Genomic DNA, 14,650 nt, shown 5'->3' on the forward strand with positions numbered 1-14,650 from the left:
CCGCCCCCGCGGTGACGTCACGGGACGGTGGGCGCGCGCGCGCGCGCGCGGGGGCTGCCGGGATCCGCCCGCCCCCCCCCATCCCCTCATGATCCACGGGCGGATGCGCGGGGCGGGAATCGCCCGGGCGGGTGAGCGGGGACGGGGAACACGGGCTGAGGGGGCACGGCCGGCCCCGGGGGTGCCGAGACCCTCCGGGGGATCCTGGTCTGAGGTGGATCGTGGGAGCTCAGTCCCTCACAAGGGCCTTGGGCTGAGGCGGCACAGGCGGCCCCAGGATGCTCAGCCGCTCACGGGGGCCCCTTTTCTGAGGGGGCGCGACCACCCCCGGGTGCTCAGCCCCTCACGGGGGTTCTGCGCTGAAGGGGACCAGGGTGCTCAGCTCCTCACAAGGACCTTGGAATGAGGGGTCCCGGGGTGCTCAGCCCCTCACATGGACCTTAAAATGAGGGGTCCAGGGGAGCTCAGCCCCTCACAAGGATCTTGGAATGAGGGGTCCCGGGGTGCTCAGCCCCTCACAAGGGCCTCAGGCTGAGGGGACACAACCGCTCCTGGGGTGCTCAGTCCCTGGGCTGAGGGGTCTTGGGGTGTTCAGCCCCTCATAGGGTCCTGGCCGGTTCTGGGGTGCTCAGCCCCTCAAGGAGCCTTGGTTGAGGGGTCCCAGCCTGCCATGGGGTGCTGAGCTTCTCATGGGGGTCCTCAGCCCCTCATGGGGGTCCTGGGGTGCTCAGCCCCTCACAGGGACCCTCAGCTGAGGGGTCTCAACCAGCCCAGGGTGCTCAGCCCCTCACAGGATCCCTGTGCTGAGGGGCCCTGGGGTGCTGATCCTGCCCCAGGACCCCCTGGATGAGGGGTCTGATCCCCATCCCTGGGGATGCTGAGCTCCCTGTGGCCTCCTGCCCGTGCCCCGTTATCCATGTGGGCTGGCTGAGGGAGGCTGGGATACACCACCCTGGGCTGGTGTATCCCCATCCCTGAGCTGGGATATCCCTGTTCCCACTTAGATAAGCCAGACAGGGAAGTGCACGTGGAATCAGTTCGGTTTGTGGGATGCAGTGAGGTAAGAGAGGGGGTTTGGGATAAGCATCCTCCGTGTATCCAAAATCAAAGCCCTGCTTGGGGAGGTGGCTGGTGAAACCACAGCGGGGTGAGCCTCACCTCTGCAGAGGTTCATCCAGGTGGGTAAACTGGTTCCAACCAGTGGGTGGGTTAAACTGGTCCAGTTTGCAGCAGAGCACGGTGCTGGAATCACTGGCCTGGACCTTGGAGATTCCTGCAGTGACCTTGAGCAGGTGGTTTGTGTTCACTCTGCAGCATCGCTGCTGCCTGCGAGCCAGCAGTGCCCACGGTGCAGCCAGGGGAGGGGCTAATTAGTGCTTATTAGCTAATTACTTCCGGGAAAAAGGTGCCTGAGCACCTGCCAGCTCCCTGCTGCAGTGGGATGCTGCTCATGGAATCACAGGATGGGGAAAGTTGGAAGGGATCAACCTCCCTGCTCCTGTTTCAGTGCTGCACATAACTCCCTGTCTCTTTGGAAATAATCCCAAATTTTAGAAAGGTGGGAGTGGCATCTTTTTAAGGAACCTGCTAAAAATAGGCAGCAGGTTTATAATCCTAATCCAGGAGACCTTTCTCAAGGCTCCAGGGAAACTGCTTTAATCTTCTTTTCTTCTTTGTGAAGGGGCTTTGCCTTCCTTGCAAAGCCTCTCTGCTAATCAGCATTAATTAGTTTAACTCTTGTGATGTCTGTCCTTTGCTTTCCTGGTTGTGTTGCTGCCTCCCAGGTAAAATCCAGGGTGAGTTTAGCAGGCAGGAGCAGACCAGGAAACATTCCTTGATTTAGGGACAACCTCCTGTGTGCTCCTTCAGTGACCACCTCATCTTTTTGCAGCCCAGAGGTGTTAACAGGGCCATTTGTCCTCAGTCCCAGGTGTGAGACCTCCCCAGATATTAATTAAATAATTAATTAGTCATGCTGTTCTCTGGCTGATCAGCTTCCTGGTGGTTTTGGTGGGTTAGGCTGGATCCAAACCCATTTTTAGGAGACCCTCAGTGCTGGGTGTTTGCAGATTGGCTGCTCTGAAAATGCCAAAACCTGAGCAAAGGATAAAAAACCCCCAGACATTCTGCTCAAAATAAATCCATCTTTGTGGTGTTCCTGCCGCAGATGGCTTGGAAATGGGATGCATGGATGCATTCCTGGGCTGCAAACCAAACAGGAGGTAGAAAAAGCCCCGTATCCATCAGATCTTGGGCCTTTTTTGATGCTTTACTTGTGGGTTTTGAGGGCTGTGGGGTGGGAGGAGCTGCTTTGGCAGAGCTGTGGGTCCAGGGAATGAGGGCAGGGACACAGTGCTGAGTGGCCCTTCCTTGAGAGTGGATTTGCCCTGGGAAGCTGCAGCTGCCCCGTCCCTGGAAGTGTCCAAGGCCAGGCTGGATGAGGTTTGGAGCAACCTGGGCTAGTGGAAGGTGTTCCTTCCTGTAGTAGGGGATGGAATGAGATGTGCTTTAAGGTCCCTTCCAACCCAAACCATTCCAGGATTCTATGAAATTCCCAGTTTGCTGCCCACGAGGGCCCAGCCCCATCACCTGGGAGTGGGAATGGCTTTTGTTCCCTCTCAGTTAAGACCTGTTTTCCTCTGCAGATTCCAGCAAAAGATGAGGGATCCGTGAGGGAGGCAAGAGGAAGCACCTGCAACTCCCTTCTTGGTTTAATTTTAGCCTGTTTTCCAAGGAAGTGAGACAAGTGATCACACCCAGGTGCCTTTTCTCACTTAGTTGTGAGTATTTTTAGGGAAAAAAAAAAAAAGGAGTGAGGTCAAGGAGAGGATCCCAGTATGGATGTGCTGGGACACGGTTTGGATCTGTGGGCAAGAGGAGGAGTTTCCCTGGTGCCTTTGTGGTCCTTGGCCTGAGGTGAAGCAGTGGCTGGAGGTGACAGCCACGTGTGGATTTGGTCCAGAGGAACTGCACTGCCTGCAGAAGGAAGTGCCTGGAAGTGTCCAAGGCCAAGTTGGACAGGGCTTGGAGCAACCTGGGATAGCAGAAGATGTCCCTGCCCATGGCAGGGGCTTGGAACTGGATGAGCTTTAAGGTCCCTTCCAACCCAAACTACGTGCAGGTGAAATCCTTGTCCCTTTATGCTGGTAACTGTGAGGTCACCTGCAGGGACAGGGACAGTTTTCCTGTTTCCCATAATCCCAGGCCAGCCCCCCTCAGCCTTCTGGGGCTGTTGGATGCAGCTTTGCCAGGTGGGAGAGCAGGGAGCGGAGGAGGATCCACGAGGGCAGATTAAAGCCCAGTGGGTGGCTCTCATTGGCCATCTTAAAATTACAGCTCGTTAATTAAGGCTTTAGGAGCTCACAAATAGCCCAGCTCCGTGTCCTGAGCTCATCTCTGCTCCCAGGGACTGGACTGCATTCCTTGGCTGGAGGGGAGCAAAAGGAAAAGGTAAGGATGCCTTGGAACCTGCTCCCAGCCCATCCCTCCGACCCCTTTCCTGTTTGGAGTTGAATGAAATGACTGGAAGTGATTTGGGCAGCTTAAAATTCCTGTTTTTTCTCTCCATGCCTGCTCAAGGGCAGGTGAAATTTTGAGGTGGGAGCGGGCAGAGGAAAGCTCTGTTCCCTCTAGCTGGGATCTAGGACTGGGAATTGTGCATCTGGAACAGTTCTTGTTGGCACAGCTGGATCCCCCCCCTTGGAAGGGAAGCTGTGAAACAGCTGGACAGGGTCTCTGCTGCCATCCCAGTGTCCCATGTGGAGCTTTCCAGCTGTGTGATGAAGGAACATTATTGTTTGGGAGCAATGCTGTGAAGTGCCTTGAGGTGTTGAATTTCTGGGGTTCCTTCCTCTTTTGGAGTGTTTTCCAAGGAATGCTTAGGGCTCACCTGATTTATTGATGTGGAAGAGAGGAACTGTGAGGGGCAGAAGAGAGGGAAATGCTTTGGATAACTCCTCAGGGATCCTCTGCTTCCTTGCTGCAGGCACTTTGTTGGTCCTTTTTCCTCTTCTGGTATTGAATATGTAGGCAAAACCTGTGACATTTGGAAATCACCAAAATTCAGGGATTAAGGGAATGGTGAGAAGGCCCCCAAAAGGGCTTCCTGGAGCTGGTGTTTTTTGGACGATGGAGCTTAATCCAGCAACGTGGTGATGGGACTGATCCTCCAGGATCCCTGGAGAACGTTTGATCTGATGGATCTCTGGGGCAAAGGAGGGATTTCCTTATGGATAATTATTCCCTGTGGATGTTTAACTGCCCACGCTGCTGCTGCCCTTGGCACCTGCTTAGACTTTGAATATCCCAGGTCAGACAAGTGTCCTCAGGGAACAGAGGGAGAAGTTGTGTCACTCCCTGGCTGTTGTGCTGCCTGCTGGAGGGATTTAGGGATAAGGAGGTGTCCAGGCCGGGGTCAGGGAGGCAGCCAGGGCTGGATTAGCTGCTTTGGTGAGACAGCACTTGGCTTAAGGCTGGTTAAAAAGTGAGCTGGAAGGTCAGGCTGACATTGCTGTGAGCTAATTTCAGATGGAAAGGCATTACCTGCCCCGGGGCTGGTTGCTCCCCAGGCCACACCCAGCCCAGGAGGTTAAAAAACCTGCTTTTCCAGGGATTTTACTGCTTGAAGAAGTAATTTTTAAATAGGAAGAGCAGAACTGGCTTGTTTGATTTGTCAAACCTCTGCCTTGGAAGCTGCTGATGGATGCGGGTCCCCAGTGGTACCCCCTTCCCTCTCAGACAGCATTTTCTTCTTTATTCTTATTTATTCTTCATAAAAATATTATTCATCTTGATAATTAACCTTTCTACCTCCCCAGAGAGGCAGGAACATAAAAACACCCATTTTTTTTTCCCTTTCTGGCTGAAGAAACAACAGCAGCAAGTTCTGTGTGGCCTCAGGCCGCCTTTCCTTAACCTGGACCAGGAACTGATCCCTTCCCTCTTGCCATGAGACCCCTCCAGCAGGAGTTAGTGCTCCAGGAAATATGGAATGAAACCCCAAAGCACGTCCATGTCAGTGATTTCAGTTCAGATTCTGTTGCAAGGTGTTGGGATTCAGTCATGGAGGACACACTGGAAACTCTTATCCTGCAAACCCTCCTTGAGGCCTCTTTCTCCCCGTTAGAGGGAAGGGGCTGGGACTGTCCCTCTGTCCCATGATTTTCCAGGTGGCACTAGGCACAAACAGCATTTTCTTCCTGCTGGAGAAAGTTTTCCTTAAGATTTCAATCCCAATGGGACTCGGCTGGCTTGAATTATCCCAGTTTAGTGGCAGCTGGAGCCCAGTTTCCTCCTCCTTTGGGTTATTCCTGTGGGTTTAACCTCAATCCATTGAGAAGATCCTGCACTCCCAGTACTTTTCATCAGCTCTAGGCTGGTGATTTCTCATCATTTCTGATTTTCCTGCAAAACCTTCTATCCAAGGATAAAGAACTGGTGCTGTTCTGAGGAGCTGAGCACCCCTGGGAATCCATACCTGTGTTTCCATGGATGTTTCCAACCAGACACATTTTTCTGTCTCTCCCCAGTCATGCAGGGACCAAGGCCAGTGGTTCTGAGTGGTCCTTCAGGTGCAGGGAAAAGCACTTTGTTAAAGAAACTGCTCAAAGATTACGAGAACATCTTTGGCTTCAGCGTCTCCCGTGAGTATCCCTGTGTTCCCAGGGAAAGGCAGGGCAGGAGTTTAGGGCTGTAGCTCTATTTGTACCCCAAATAATGGTTTTCCATGGCTTGCCTGTGTCCCAGTCTGTCTGTGGGCTCTTTGGGATGTGTAAATTAATTGGGATGCCTTTTACTGCTGATATTGAGTGGCAAATCTGATTCTTCTGGAATAGCACCCTTTCCAGGTCTGGGAATTCCCCACAGCTCTTGACAGGTAACAAGATTCTTCTGAGTGATTCTTGCCACTGAAGGTAACAAAATTCCCCCAGATTTCTCCTTCAAAAGCCACTTGATTTTTCCCTGGAGCTCTGCCAGGTGTTTTTAAGTCCGTTACCAAAATGTGTTTTTATGTCCCAACACTTTATATCCTGCAAGTAAAATCCTTGCTTTGAGATCTGAGATCTGGATTCACTCCACCATGCAAGAGCAAACACTGGATGTTTAAAAATTTAATGTTATGGGAGGTGAAAAGACTTAAAATTATCTTTCTTTTTGTGTACTTCATCCTGTGCTCTTGATGAATCTCTCCTCTCCCTCCAAACTAAATCTTGCTGTTTTCTCCCAGGTTTTCTCCTGGTAGAGATTTTTTTCCCACTTAGACCTTGGCTTTTCTTTGATACTCTGACATCCTTGGGTGATGTACAGAATTTCCAAGGTTTGTTTTTGTTTTTTTTTTATCTGCAGATACCACAAGGCAGCCAAGACCTGGGGAAGTGAATGGCAAAGGTGAGTGTCCTGCAGCTGGATTTGTCTCCTCAGAGTCTCCAAATAATTCACCGAGGTTTCAGTTTAAACACCCTGGTCTGACTTGAGTGACCTGGTTTTCCAAAGTTTCAGGGGAAATACCCCCAATGCCCAGTGCTTTGGGAAGTGCAGCTGCTTAATGAGATGTTTTAATCTTCATTAACAGCTTGTCCCCAGCTGTTCTCTTGTCCATTTGCATATTTAAGAAAGAACGAAACGACTTTTGTACTTAATTTCCAATGGGTAGTTTTCACTCTGAAATGAAAGGGAGGAATTTTAACAAAAGACAGAGAAACATTCCTTTTTAGTCTGCTTGGTTTTGATGTTCCCTTTTATCTCCCTCTCTCTCATCCCATTCTGGTCTTTAATTATAAATGTTTCCAAATGAAGGGCCTCGCCAGCCCTGCCATAATGTGTTCCACACCTGTGGGCAAGAGCAGGGAGAGGTTCCCACTGCACCAGGAAGGGGAAAGGGTATGGAAAAATGGATACAGCAGCATTTCTGGCCACTCAGAAAGCTCCAGAATATTTGGAAGAGATGTCTGGACAACTGGTGTGGAGAGGGAATGCTGTATCCAATAATTAGGAAGGAGATCTCTGCAGTCTCCCAGCATTGTCCAAAGCACATTTTAAGTATCTTTTCCCCCAGGCTCCCATGGGTGTCATTTTGACCATGAACGTTACCTTCAAAACTGTCAATTCCTGGCTATTTTTCCTGGTTTTCCCTCTCCAGATTATCACTTTGTGACCAGAGAGGAAATGCAGAAGGAAATCGATGCCGGGGAATTCATCGAGCACGCCGAGTTCTCCGGGAATATGTACGGGACAAGGTACGTCAGGTGTCCCTGCCCATGGCAGGGGGCTGGAATCACGTGGTGTTTAAGTCCCCTTCCAACCCAAACCATCCTGAGATTCCATGAATTTGGGAGCAGAAGCCATAACTGTGTTGGCTGCTCTGCTGAAGTGTCTGATGATGAATTCCGTGGCACCCCTGGCCGGGGTTGAAGAGTTGGGTGGGTTCTAAAATAGCTTTGCCCTGGGCATTGGAGCTGGTGATCAATCCAACATGAGGCTGGAACGTTAATTAGGAGTCAGAGATCTTATATAATTATTGTGGGAAAACTGTGGTGCTGTCAGGGAAGGACCTGCTGAGGAGGGAGGTTAAATGTTTCGTGGGGTATTTAATTAGTTGCATTAAAGAAATTTGCCTGAAATGCTTTTCAAGAAGACTTAACGTTTCCTAAAGAGCTGAATGTGCCTTTTTGAGGATTTTTTTGGAGATGGCAAAGTTTCCTTCTGAGGGTAAATTCTTCCCTGTGAAGATGGTTTGCCAGAGAAGCAATAAAGACTAGTGTGCAAACAAAATAAATATGGGATCTCTCCATGCCTGTGTTTCCTCTCCAAGTGCCTGAGGATGTTTTTAATCCAATGTGGGATAAAATGGAGACAGTCCCTCATGCCTGTCAAGAGAGTTGGAGTTTTCACCGGTCCTTTCTGCTCCTTAAATCTCATCAGTGAATAATAATAAATAACTAAAAACCAGTTGCTTAATTTTAGAGCCCTGTGTGTGGGAAAACCCTGACTCCTGCCCACAGAAAGCAGGATTTCTTGGAAGCTGCCTTAAATCAGAGGCTGAAATCAGAGTGCAGGTGTGGAGTCTCTTCCTCAGGCTTTCATGAGGCAAAGCAAGCCTTTTTGAGGAGGTTTTTGGTGGATATGGGTTGGTGCTGGGATCTGGGCAAGGCAGAAAACCTCTGGATTTGTAGTCCAGGTACTCTGAGTGCACCAGGAGTGGGTTGGTGTTGCTGCATTTCAGGGGAGAATTGTAGGAGTTCAGGAACAAGCTCCAGGCAATTCCTCCATGCTGGGAAAGAGAGATTGTCTTTAAGGACATGTGAGAAGCCACCACTGAAAAATTAAGTGAATCATCAAGTGCATCTTGTGACCCAGACGGAGCATCCGTGTCCATCCCTCAGGAGAACATGTGGGTACAGGAGTCAGTGGATCTCTGGAGAAGGGAACTTCTCAGTGGCTTTGCTCTTTGGTGAAGGTTGTTTCTGAGTTTCTCACAGAATCCCAGGATGGTTTGGGTTGGAAAGGACCTTAAAGACCTTGTAGTTCCAACCCCCTGCCCTGAGCAAGGATCTTTCTGCTGGGAGGTGGAGCTTTGCCACAGGTACGGATGGTACCTGAATTGTGCTGCTTGTGGGACAGTCACACATGATCCATTTCCACACCTTCCAGCATGGCTTTGCCAGCCTCTAGCAGGAGGCAGCAGGTTCCTGCTCAACCCCAGGGACCCAAAAGACATTTGGAGAAACTATTCAGCAAGAGCAGAGCCCCAATTTGGGCCCAGGGGAGTCCCGTGAGGTTCCCCCACTGCCAGAGGGGGACACACCAACCCCCCACCCCGTGCACACTGACCCCTTCCCTGTGTGCTGTGTCCCCAGTAAAGGTGCTGTGCAGGCTGTGCAGGCCCAGAACCAGATCTGTGTCCTTGACATCGACATCCAGGGCGTGAAGAACATCAAGAAGACCGACCTGAACCCCATCTACATCTCGGTGCAGCCGCCGTCCATTGACATCTTGGTGAGCGCCCGCCTTGCTTTGCCGTTAGGCAGTTAGAGGTAATCAGCCTTTGCTCTGCAGATGGGGGGGGTCTCACCCCTCCTTCCTCCATCTCCGTGTTCCTAAGGGCCCTGGAATAGGTGGGGAGGACATTCCCAAGCAGGCAGTTCAGCTCCTCAGCCTCTGGCTCTCAGGGATAAATCTTCCCGCGCTCTGGTTTTTTGAGTCCCTCCCGTGTGTTTTCCGCACCTCGGTGTGTTTGCCTGCACTGGGTTATGGGCTCCAGCCCTTCAGATGGGCTTCTTGCTGGGGAGAGAGGGATTTTGTGCTGAGATTTGCCTCCACAATTAAAATGAAACCTGTGGAGGCTGGTTTTGTGCAGCACCATAAATTCTGTACCCCATAAAAATCCTGTACCCCTCTGGTCTTGCCCCATGTAAGTGATTGCAGTGGGACTCTGCAGAAATGGAGTCACTGTCATGGTTCAGAGAGGGATGAGGACACTTGAGCACAACCCCTGACTCTCCCCTCTTGCTCTCAGTACATCAGGCAGTCTGGTTCTCGTTGAGCTTGAGGAGGAGGAAGCCAACAGCACCACGTGGCCAGAGCCCAGCAGAGAGATTTCATTTCCAGCAGTACCTGGAAAAATAAATAAATAAGAGGGAGGTAAAAAAAAAAAGCAAACCCTGGGACCCCGAGCTCCAGGTAGGAGATGCTGAGCCCAGTTTGGCCACTGGTTTGCACTGGGCTGTAAATGAGGGTGCAGGGTATTCTCACGTGCCCATGGTCACAGACAGCCCTGGCCTGAGGGGGTGGGTGGTGGTTTCTGCCTGCAGCTTTCAGAACACTTATTTTTTAATACTTTTTTCACTGTGTTTAGGAAAAAAGGCTACGAGACCGAAAGACTGAGACAGAGGAGAGTTTACTGAAGCGTTTGACTGCGGCTCGAGTGGACTTGGAGCTTAGTAAGTCCTTGGCGTGGTGTGAGATGGAGAGGGGATGATGCCTTGGTGATCCAGGGGCTGCTTTTTGCAGGAATATCTGATTGATGCTCTCCAGAGCCAACTCTGATGGAAGCACTTGATGCCTTTCCCACTGCAGCTCCCTGTGGGTAGTTGGCAGAGCAGTGACTGAAATAATATCACCAAATAACATGAAAATGCCACAGGACTTTGGGTTGAGCACAAGAGGTGACCCAGGGAAGAAACATCCTCCTCTAACTCTTGTCCTTGTCTCCTTCCCCAGGTAAAGAGCCTGGGCTGTTTGACCTGGTCATTATTAATGATGATCTAGAAAAAGCCTATTCTGAACTGAAGGAAGTGCTGCTGGAGGTGAGTCCTTGGAGCTTTTCCACCTCATTCCTGGGCAGGTGTCACTTCTGGAACAAGAAAGTGAGGGTCTGTCCTCAGGGAGCCCCAGGAATGTCACCTCATCCCACACTTGGTCTGGTTTGAGGGATGTGACTGAGCACAGCTCATGGATGAGTGATGATGGATCTAGGGCCTAAAAGTGGGAAATGAATCCAGCACAGTCCTGGGTTAGGGAGAAAATAAAGATACATCCCTGGGTGGTAGAGGATTCCTATTTTTGGAGCCTCCTTGTCCCTGAAGGTGAACTCTGGGCTCAATCCTCTGATCTGAGTCACTCCTGACCTCCAGAGCTCTGAAACCAAGAGTTTTTCCCAAAAAAAGATTCTCAGTGGTTTTCCTGCTCTCCTTGCAGGAAATCAAGAAGACCCAAGAATCCAGGAAGTCCTGAGCTGAGCTGACCCTGCTTGGACATTTCAATTTTGCACATCATTCCCGAAGCATGTCGCACGGCTTTATTCCAAAAGACATTCCCTTTAGGCTGCCCCTCCTCCCAAGTTTCCCTAGGATGTTTATATTAAAAGGAAAGAAAAGGAAACCTGGTCGTGCTCGTGTTTCTCTTCACCTCACGTGCTCTCCCAGGTTTGTACCTCCGGATCCTCTGGAAACTCCCAAAGGGCAGAGCCCTTCTGGAAGGCTGTGGAGGAGCTCTTTGGGCACCTGCATCCCTGGCACGTGGCTTGGGATGCCACTGTGGTATCTGGGGAGGGACACGTTGTGCCAGCTGATGTCACTCCACAAAGGGGAGCTATTTTATCATCAATCCACTGCTTTTTTTTTTTTCTGGGGGAAAAAATCCTGTGAACTTCTCTGCTATCCCAGCAGCAAGCCTTGGAATTCGCACGTTGTTCCACTTGAGTTTGGGTGCAGGTAGATTTTTGGATGCTCTTATACCTACAAGTTGGGGGGGGAGAAGGATTTCCCTCCCAAGCTGATGTGCTTGAGGGCAGCAATAAATCCCTTTTCCTGGAGGAATCCATGGTATCCAGCCACTGTCACCCATGCTGGTCTTTGCTTTGAGGCCTGGAGAGCTTTCACTTTGCTTCCCGAGTTTTCTTCAGCCTTAATGTTGATGCTTTCATGGAACTCATGGTGGGATTTCTGGGGTTATCCTGTGTAGGGCGAGGGGTTGGACTTTGTGGGTTCTTCCAAATTCAGGATATTCTGTGAACTTCCGAGCCCTTTGGTCCCTCCAGCAGGTCAAATCCTGAGAGTCCTTGGAGGGGTTGGTTCCTCACGGAGGGTGAAGACTGTGAAGCCAGGCTGGGAGAGCTGGGGGGATTCACCTGGAAAAGAGACAGATCCAGAGAGACCTGAGAACCCCTTCCAGTGCCTAAAGGGGCTCCAGGAGAGCTGGAGAGGGACTGGGGACAAGGGATGGAGGGACAGGACAAGGGGGAATGGCTTCCCAGTGCCAGAGGGATGTCGGGAAGAAGTTCTTCCCTGTGAGGGTGGGGAGGCCCTGGCACAGGTTGCCCAGAGAAGCTGTGGCTGTCCCTGGATCCCTGGAAGTGTCCAAGGCCAGGTTGGACGGGGCTTGGAGCAACCTGGGATAGTGAAAGGTGTCCCTGCCCATGGCAGGGGGTTGGAATGAAATGATCCTTAAAGTCCCTTGCAACCCAAACCATTCTGGAATTCTGTTCTGTGCAATGACCAGTCCACCAGAACTCCCAGCCCACCGGTGGTGACTTCCAACTGTTTTCCCTCCAAACCAATCCCGGATCCAGCTGGCGCCGAGCAGCCCGTGAGCAGCTGGACCGACAGTGCCAGGCTCTCAGTCCCTCACCCCCAAACCACATCTTACCACATCAGGTTTGTGCCTTAACCCTCCAGTTTTGGGTTTCATCCTCTTCATATCTCATCCTTCCAGTTTATCCAGCTGCTCTGAGGCACCTTTTGATCCCGGTCACTCCAAAGCTCCATGTTCTGGACAGCAACAAGCAGGACCCCACCCTGGGCAACCCTTTTAGCCCCTCACTTGCCTTCACAAACATGATTTGAGGGTTGTTTTGACCATTTACCTCTCTTGGACTGTTTTAAATATGTTTCCTAGATTCCCTAGAAATATTCCTTCCTCTTGTGGGTGTCCTGTTGCTTGGTTCTAACTCTGCTAAAACAAGCAGGAAAATCCTGGGTGGATTCACGGTGTGAACCTCTGTGTCCAGGCTCTTCCTGCGCCATCAAGTGATGGACCGGGATTATTTTTTATTCCTGAACCGTGGGATTTTGTTACAATTTGAGGGACGCGTCTGCAATGGGAAAAGGTCCCCTCTAGATGGCAGATGTGGCAGCGGGAAAGCGCCGGGATCAGGGATCGGAGTCACGGAGCAGCAGAGCCGGAGGTGCAGGACACGGCGCTGGGCTCAGTCTGGTGGGCTCCGGCCATCCCGTGGGACCTGCGGTGCCGACACCACATGGAAATGCCCATTCCCTGCCTGCTCATCCCTCCTGCCAGCGCCTCCAGCCCAGCCTTCACACATCCCAGCGGGAGAGGTGAGTGGTACCCGGGAAACGGGGATGATGCTCCAGCCGGGTGGCAGCGCTTGGAAAATGGAAACAAGGCAAGTCGTGCAGATCCCTCGCATTCCCCTTCCCTGTGGGAAGGGAGAGGGAAGTCTGATATAACCTGGCCTGTTTTGGGTGACCTGCTTTGGCTGCTGTGTGTGATGGAGCCGAGCAGGGAACGCCTGGATGGCTGGGGCTAATGGGAGGTGACGGGATGGCCGTCGGGATGGGGATGGGCAGCGGAGGGATTGGGAGCGGGTGGTGGAGCCAGGCTGGTCACCGAGGAAGTGGCACAGCTGGGGGGCATCCCAGGGACTCGTTTTGGGTGCTGGCAGTGCCCCCTCTCCAGGTTTGGGGCCCCTCTCTAGGAAGGGCATCAGATCCCAAAACTGGGTGGGCAAAGGCACTTGTTGAAATGAGTTTAATTCCTGCGTCCTGAAAAAAGGAGAGTTTATTTTATTACTTATGTTTGAAACCATAAATACCTTTTGGGATCCATGTTTTTGGTATTGGCTCTTTGATATTCCATTCCCACATCCCAAGGACCACGCTGGGCAGCTGTGGCAGCTCCCAGACTTTGGGTTCTCCACAACTGCTCCTGGTGCTCGATGTGGAGCTGGGATTGAGGGATCAGACTGGCAAAGCAAGGATCAGGAACCTCCCTGCCCAGGGGTTGTCTGTGATTTAAGATGCTCCTCCTGGAGGACACTTTCTCCCACCCAGGAGATCTCCCAGGCAGGAAGGTGCTGTTCCCATCTCGGGGCACACCCAGGTAAAGGAACAGGCCCTGCTCCTGGGTTGCTTCCAGACATGTCAGAAAAAGGGATTTTATGTAACTGTGTATTCACTGTTCTGTCAGACTGGGATAAAACTGGACAGGCTTCAGCTCTTTTCAGCTCTGAGATGCTTTGGGAAACGTGGCAGCATCTCATCCTACATCCCTGCAGGAGGAGGATGGAGAAGGGTGCTGGGGATGGTGTGAGGAGCCACACCAGGGAAAAACTGGGATAAAACCTGCCCTGGGAGCTCTCCCTGGCTGGGCTGGGGGTCACTTGGAGCCGATGCCAAAAAAAGAACAACCCCCTGTGGCACTTTTGCTTCAAAGCTGTTGCTTTGCAGTCGTTGCCTTGTGTGGGTTTTTGCTGAATCTGGGCTGACACCACTTTTGGGGCAGGAACTGATCGTTTTTCCCTGATTTTTTTTTTTTTAATCATTTTTCCTGCCACTTTGGCAATAGAAATACCTCTTCAAGGAGAGAACGTGGGAGTGGGATGCACCAAGAGCCTGCTGGGAAGGATGTTGTGCGGGGATACACGAGGGCAGGCAATCCCTAAAGCCCAAACTATCCCAGGGGAAGCCAGGAAAAGCTGGAGGCACACTCCAGGACAGCTTCAAGCAGCCAAAATTAGCCCTAATTAGCCCAAAGCCCCCACCCTGATGAGCCCACGGTCCGGAGACTTGTCCTTGCCATGGTTTTTCTTGGCATCTCAGTGCTGTTGGAGGCAGCTCTGATTTCCAGGCTCCCTTCCATGCCACTGCAGAAAGGCACCGCGGGGCAGAGCCAGCCTGGGAAATAATTGGGCAGCCGGCGTGGAAAATGAGCAACGAGGGGAAAAAACGGAGCAGGAATAACCCTGATTTTCCCACTTGTCCGTCAGTGTCCGGCTCCCTCTGCGCGTGTTCCCAGCACGGAGCATCCCAGGTGTGGGAGTGTGGTGGGACAGGCTCGTGTTGGTGCTCAGGGATGGTGTGTCATGGGTAGGGCTGTGCCTGCAGTGATCCCAGTGCTGTCCTAGGATTTCCTG

At 51.7% G+C, this 14,650-nt stretch overlaps 1 protein-coding gene across 1 annotated transcript; it reads left to right on the plus strand.

Moving 5' to 3' along the window:
- Positions 1-21: 21 nt before the first annotated feature.
- On the plus strand, positions 22-10,878 carry GUK1 (guanylate kinase 1). Its single transcript, XM_027695560.1, has 8 exons — positions 22-131; positions 5,529-5,642; positions 6,346-6,387; positions 7,139-7,235; positions 8,856-8,994; positions 9,854-9,938; positions 10,219-10,304; positions 10,696-10,878. The coding sequence occupies exons 1-8, from the start codon at positions 89-91 to the stop codon at positions 10,729-10,731; spliced, it is 642 nt and encodes a 213-aa protein (XP_027551361.1). The 5' UTR covers positions 22-88; the 3' UTR covers positions 10,732-10,878.
- The last annotated feature ends 3,772 nt before the right edge of the window (positions 10,879-14,650 follow it).

The sequence above is a fragment of the Neopelma chrysocephalum genome, unplaced genomic scaffold (assembly GCF_003984885.1).
Source record: "Neopelma chrysocephalum unplaced genomic scaffold, ASM398488v2 Primary Assembly neopelma1_101, whole genome shotgun sequence".
Classification (NCBI taxonomy): Eukaryota; Metazoa; Chordata; class Aves; order Passeriformes; family Pipridae; genus Neopelma; species Neopelma chrysocephalum.

Excerpts from the sequence above, each read along its gene's own strand:
- GUK1 (XM_027695560.1), top strand. The coding sequence starts at position 89 with ATGATCCACGGGCGGATGCGCGGGGCGGGAATCGCCCGGGCGG. Across the intron at positions 9,939-10,218 it reads TCGAGTGGACTTGGAGCTTA|GTAAAGAGCCTGGGCTGTTT; the intron begins GTAAGTCCTTGG and ends CTCCTTCCCCAG. Across the intron at positions 10,305-10,695 it reads TGAAGGAAGTGCTGCTGGAG|GAAATCAAGAAGACCCAAGA; the intron begins GTGAGTCCTTGG and ends CTCTCCTTGCAG.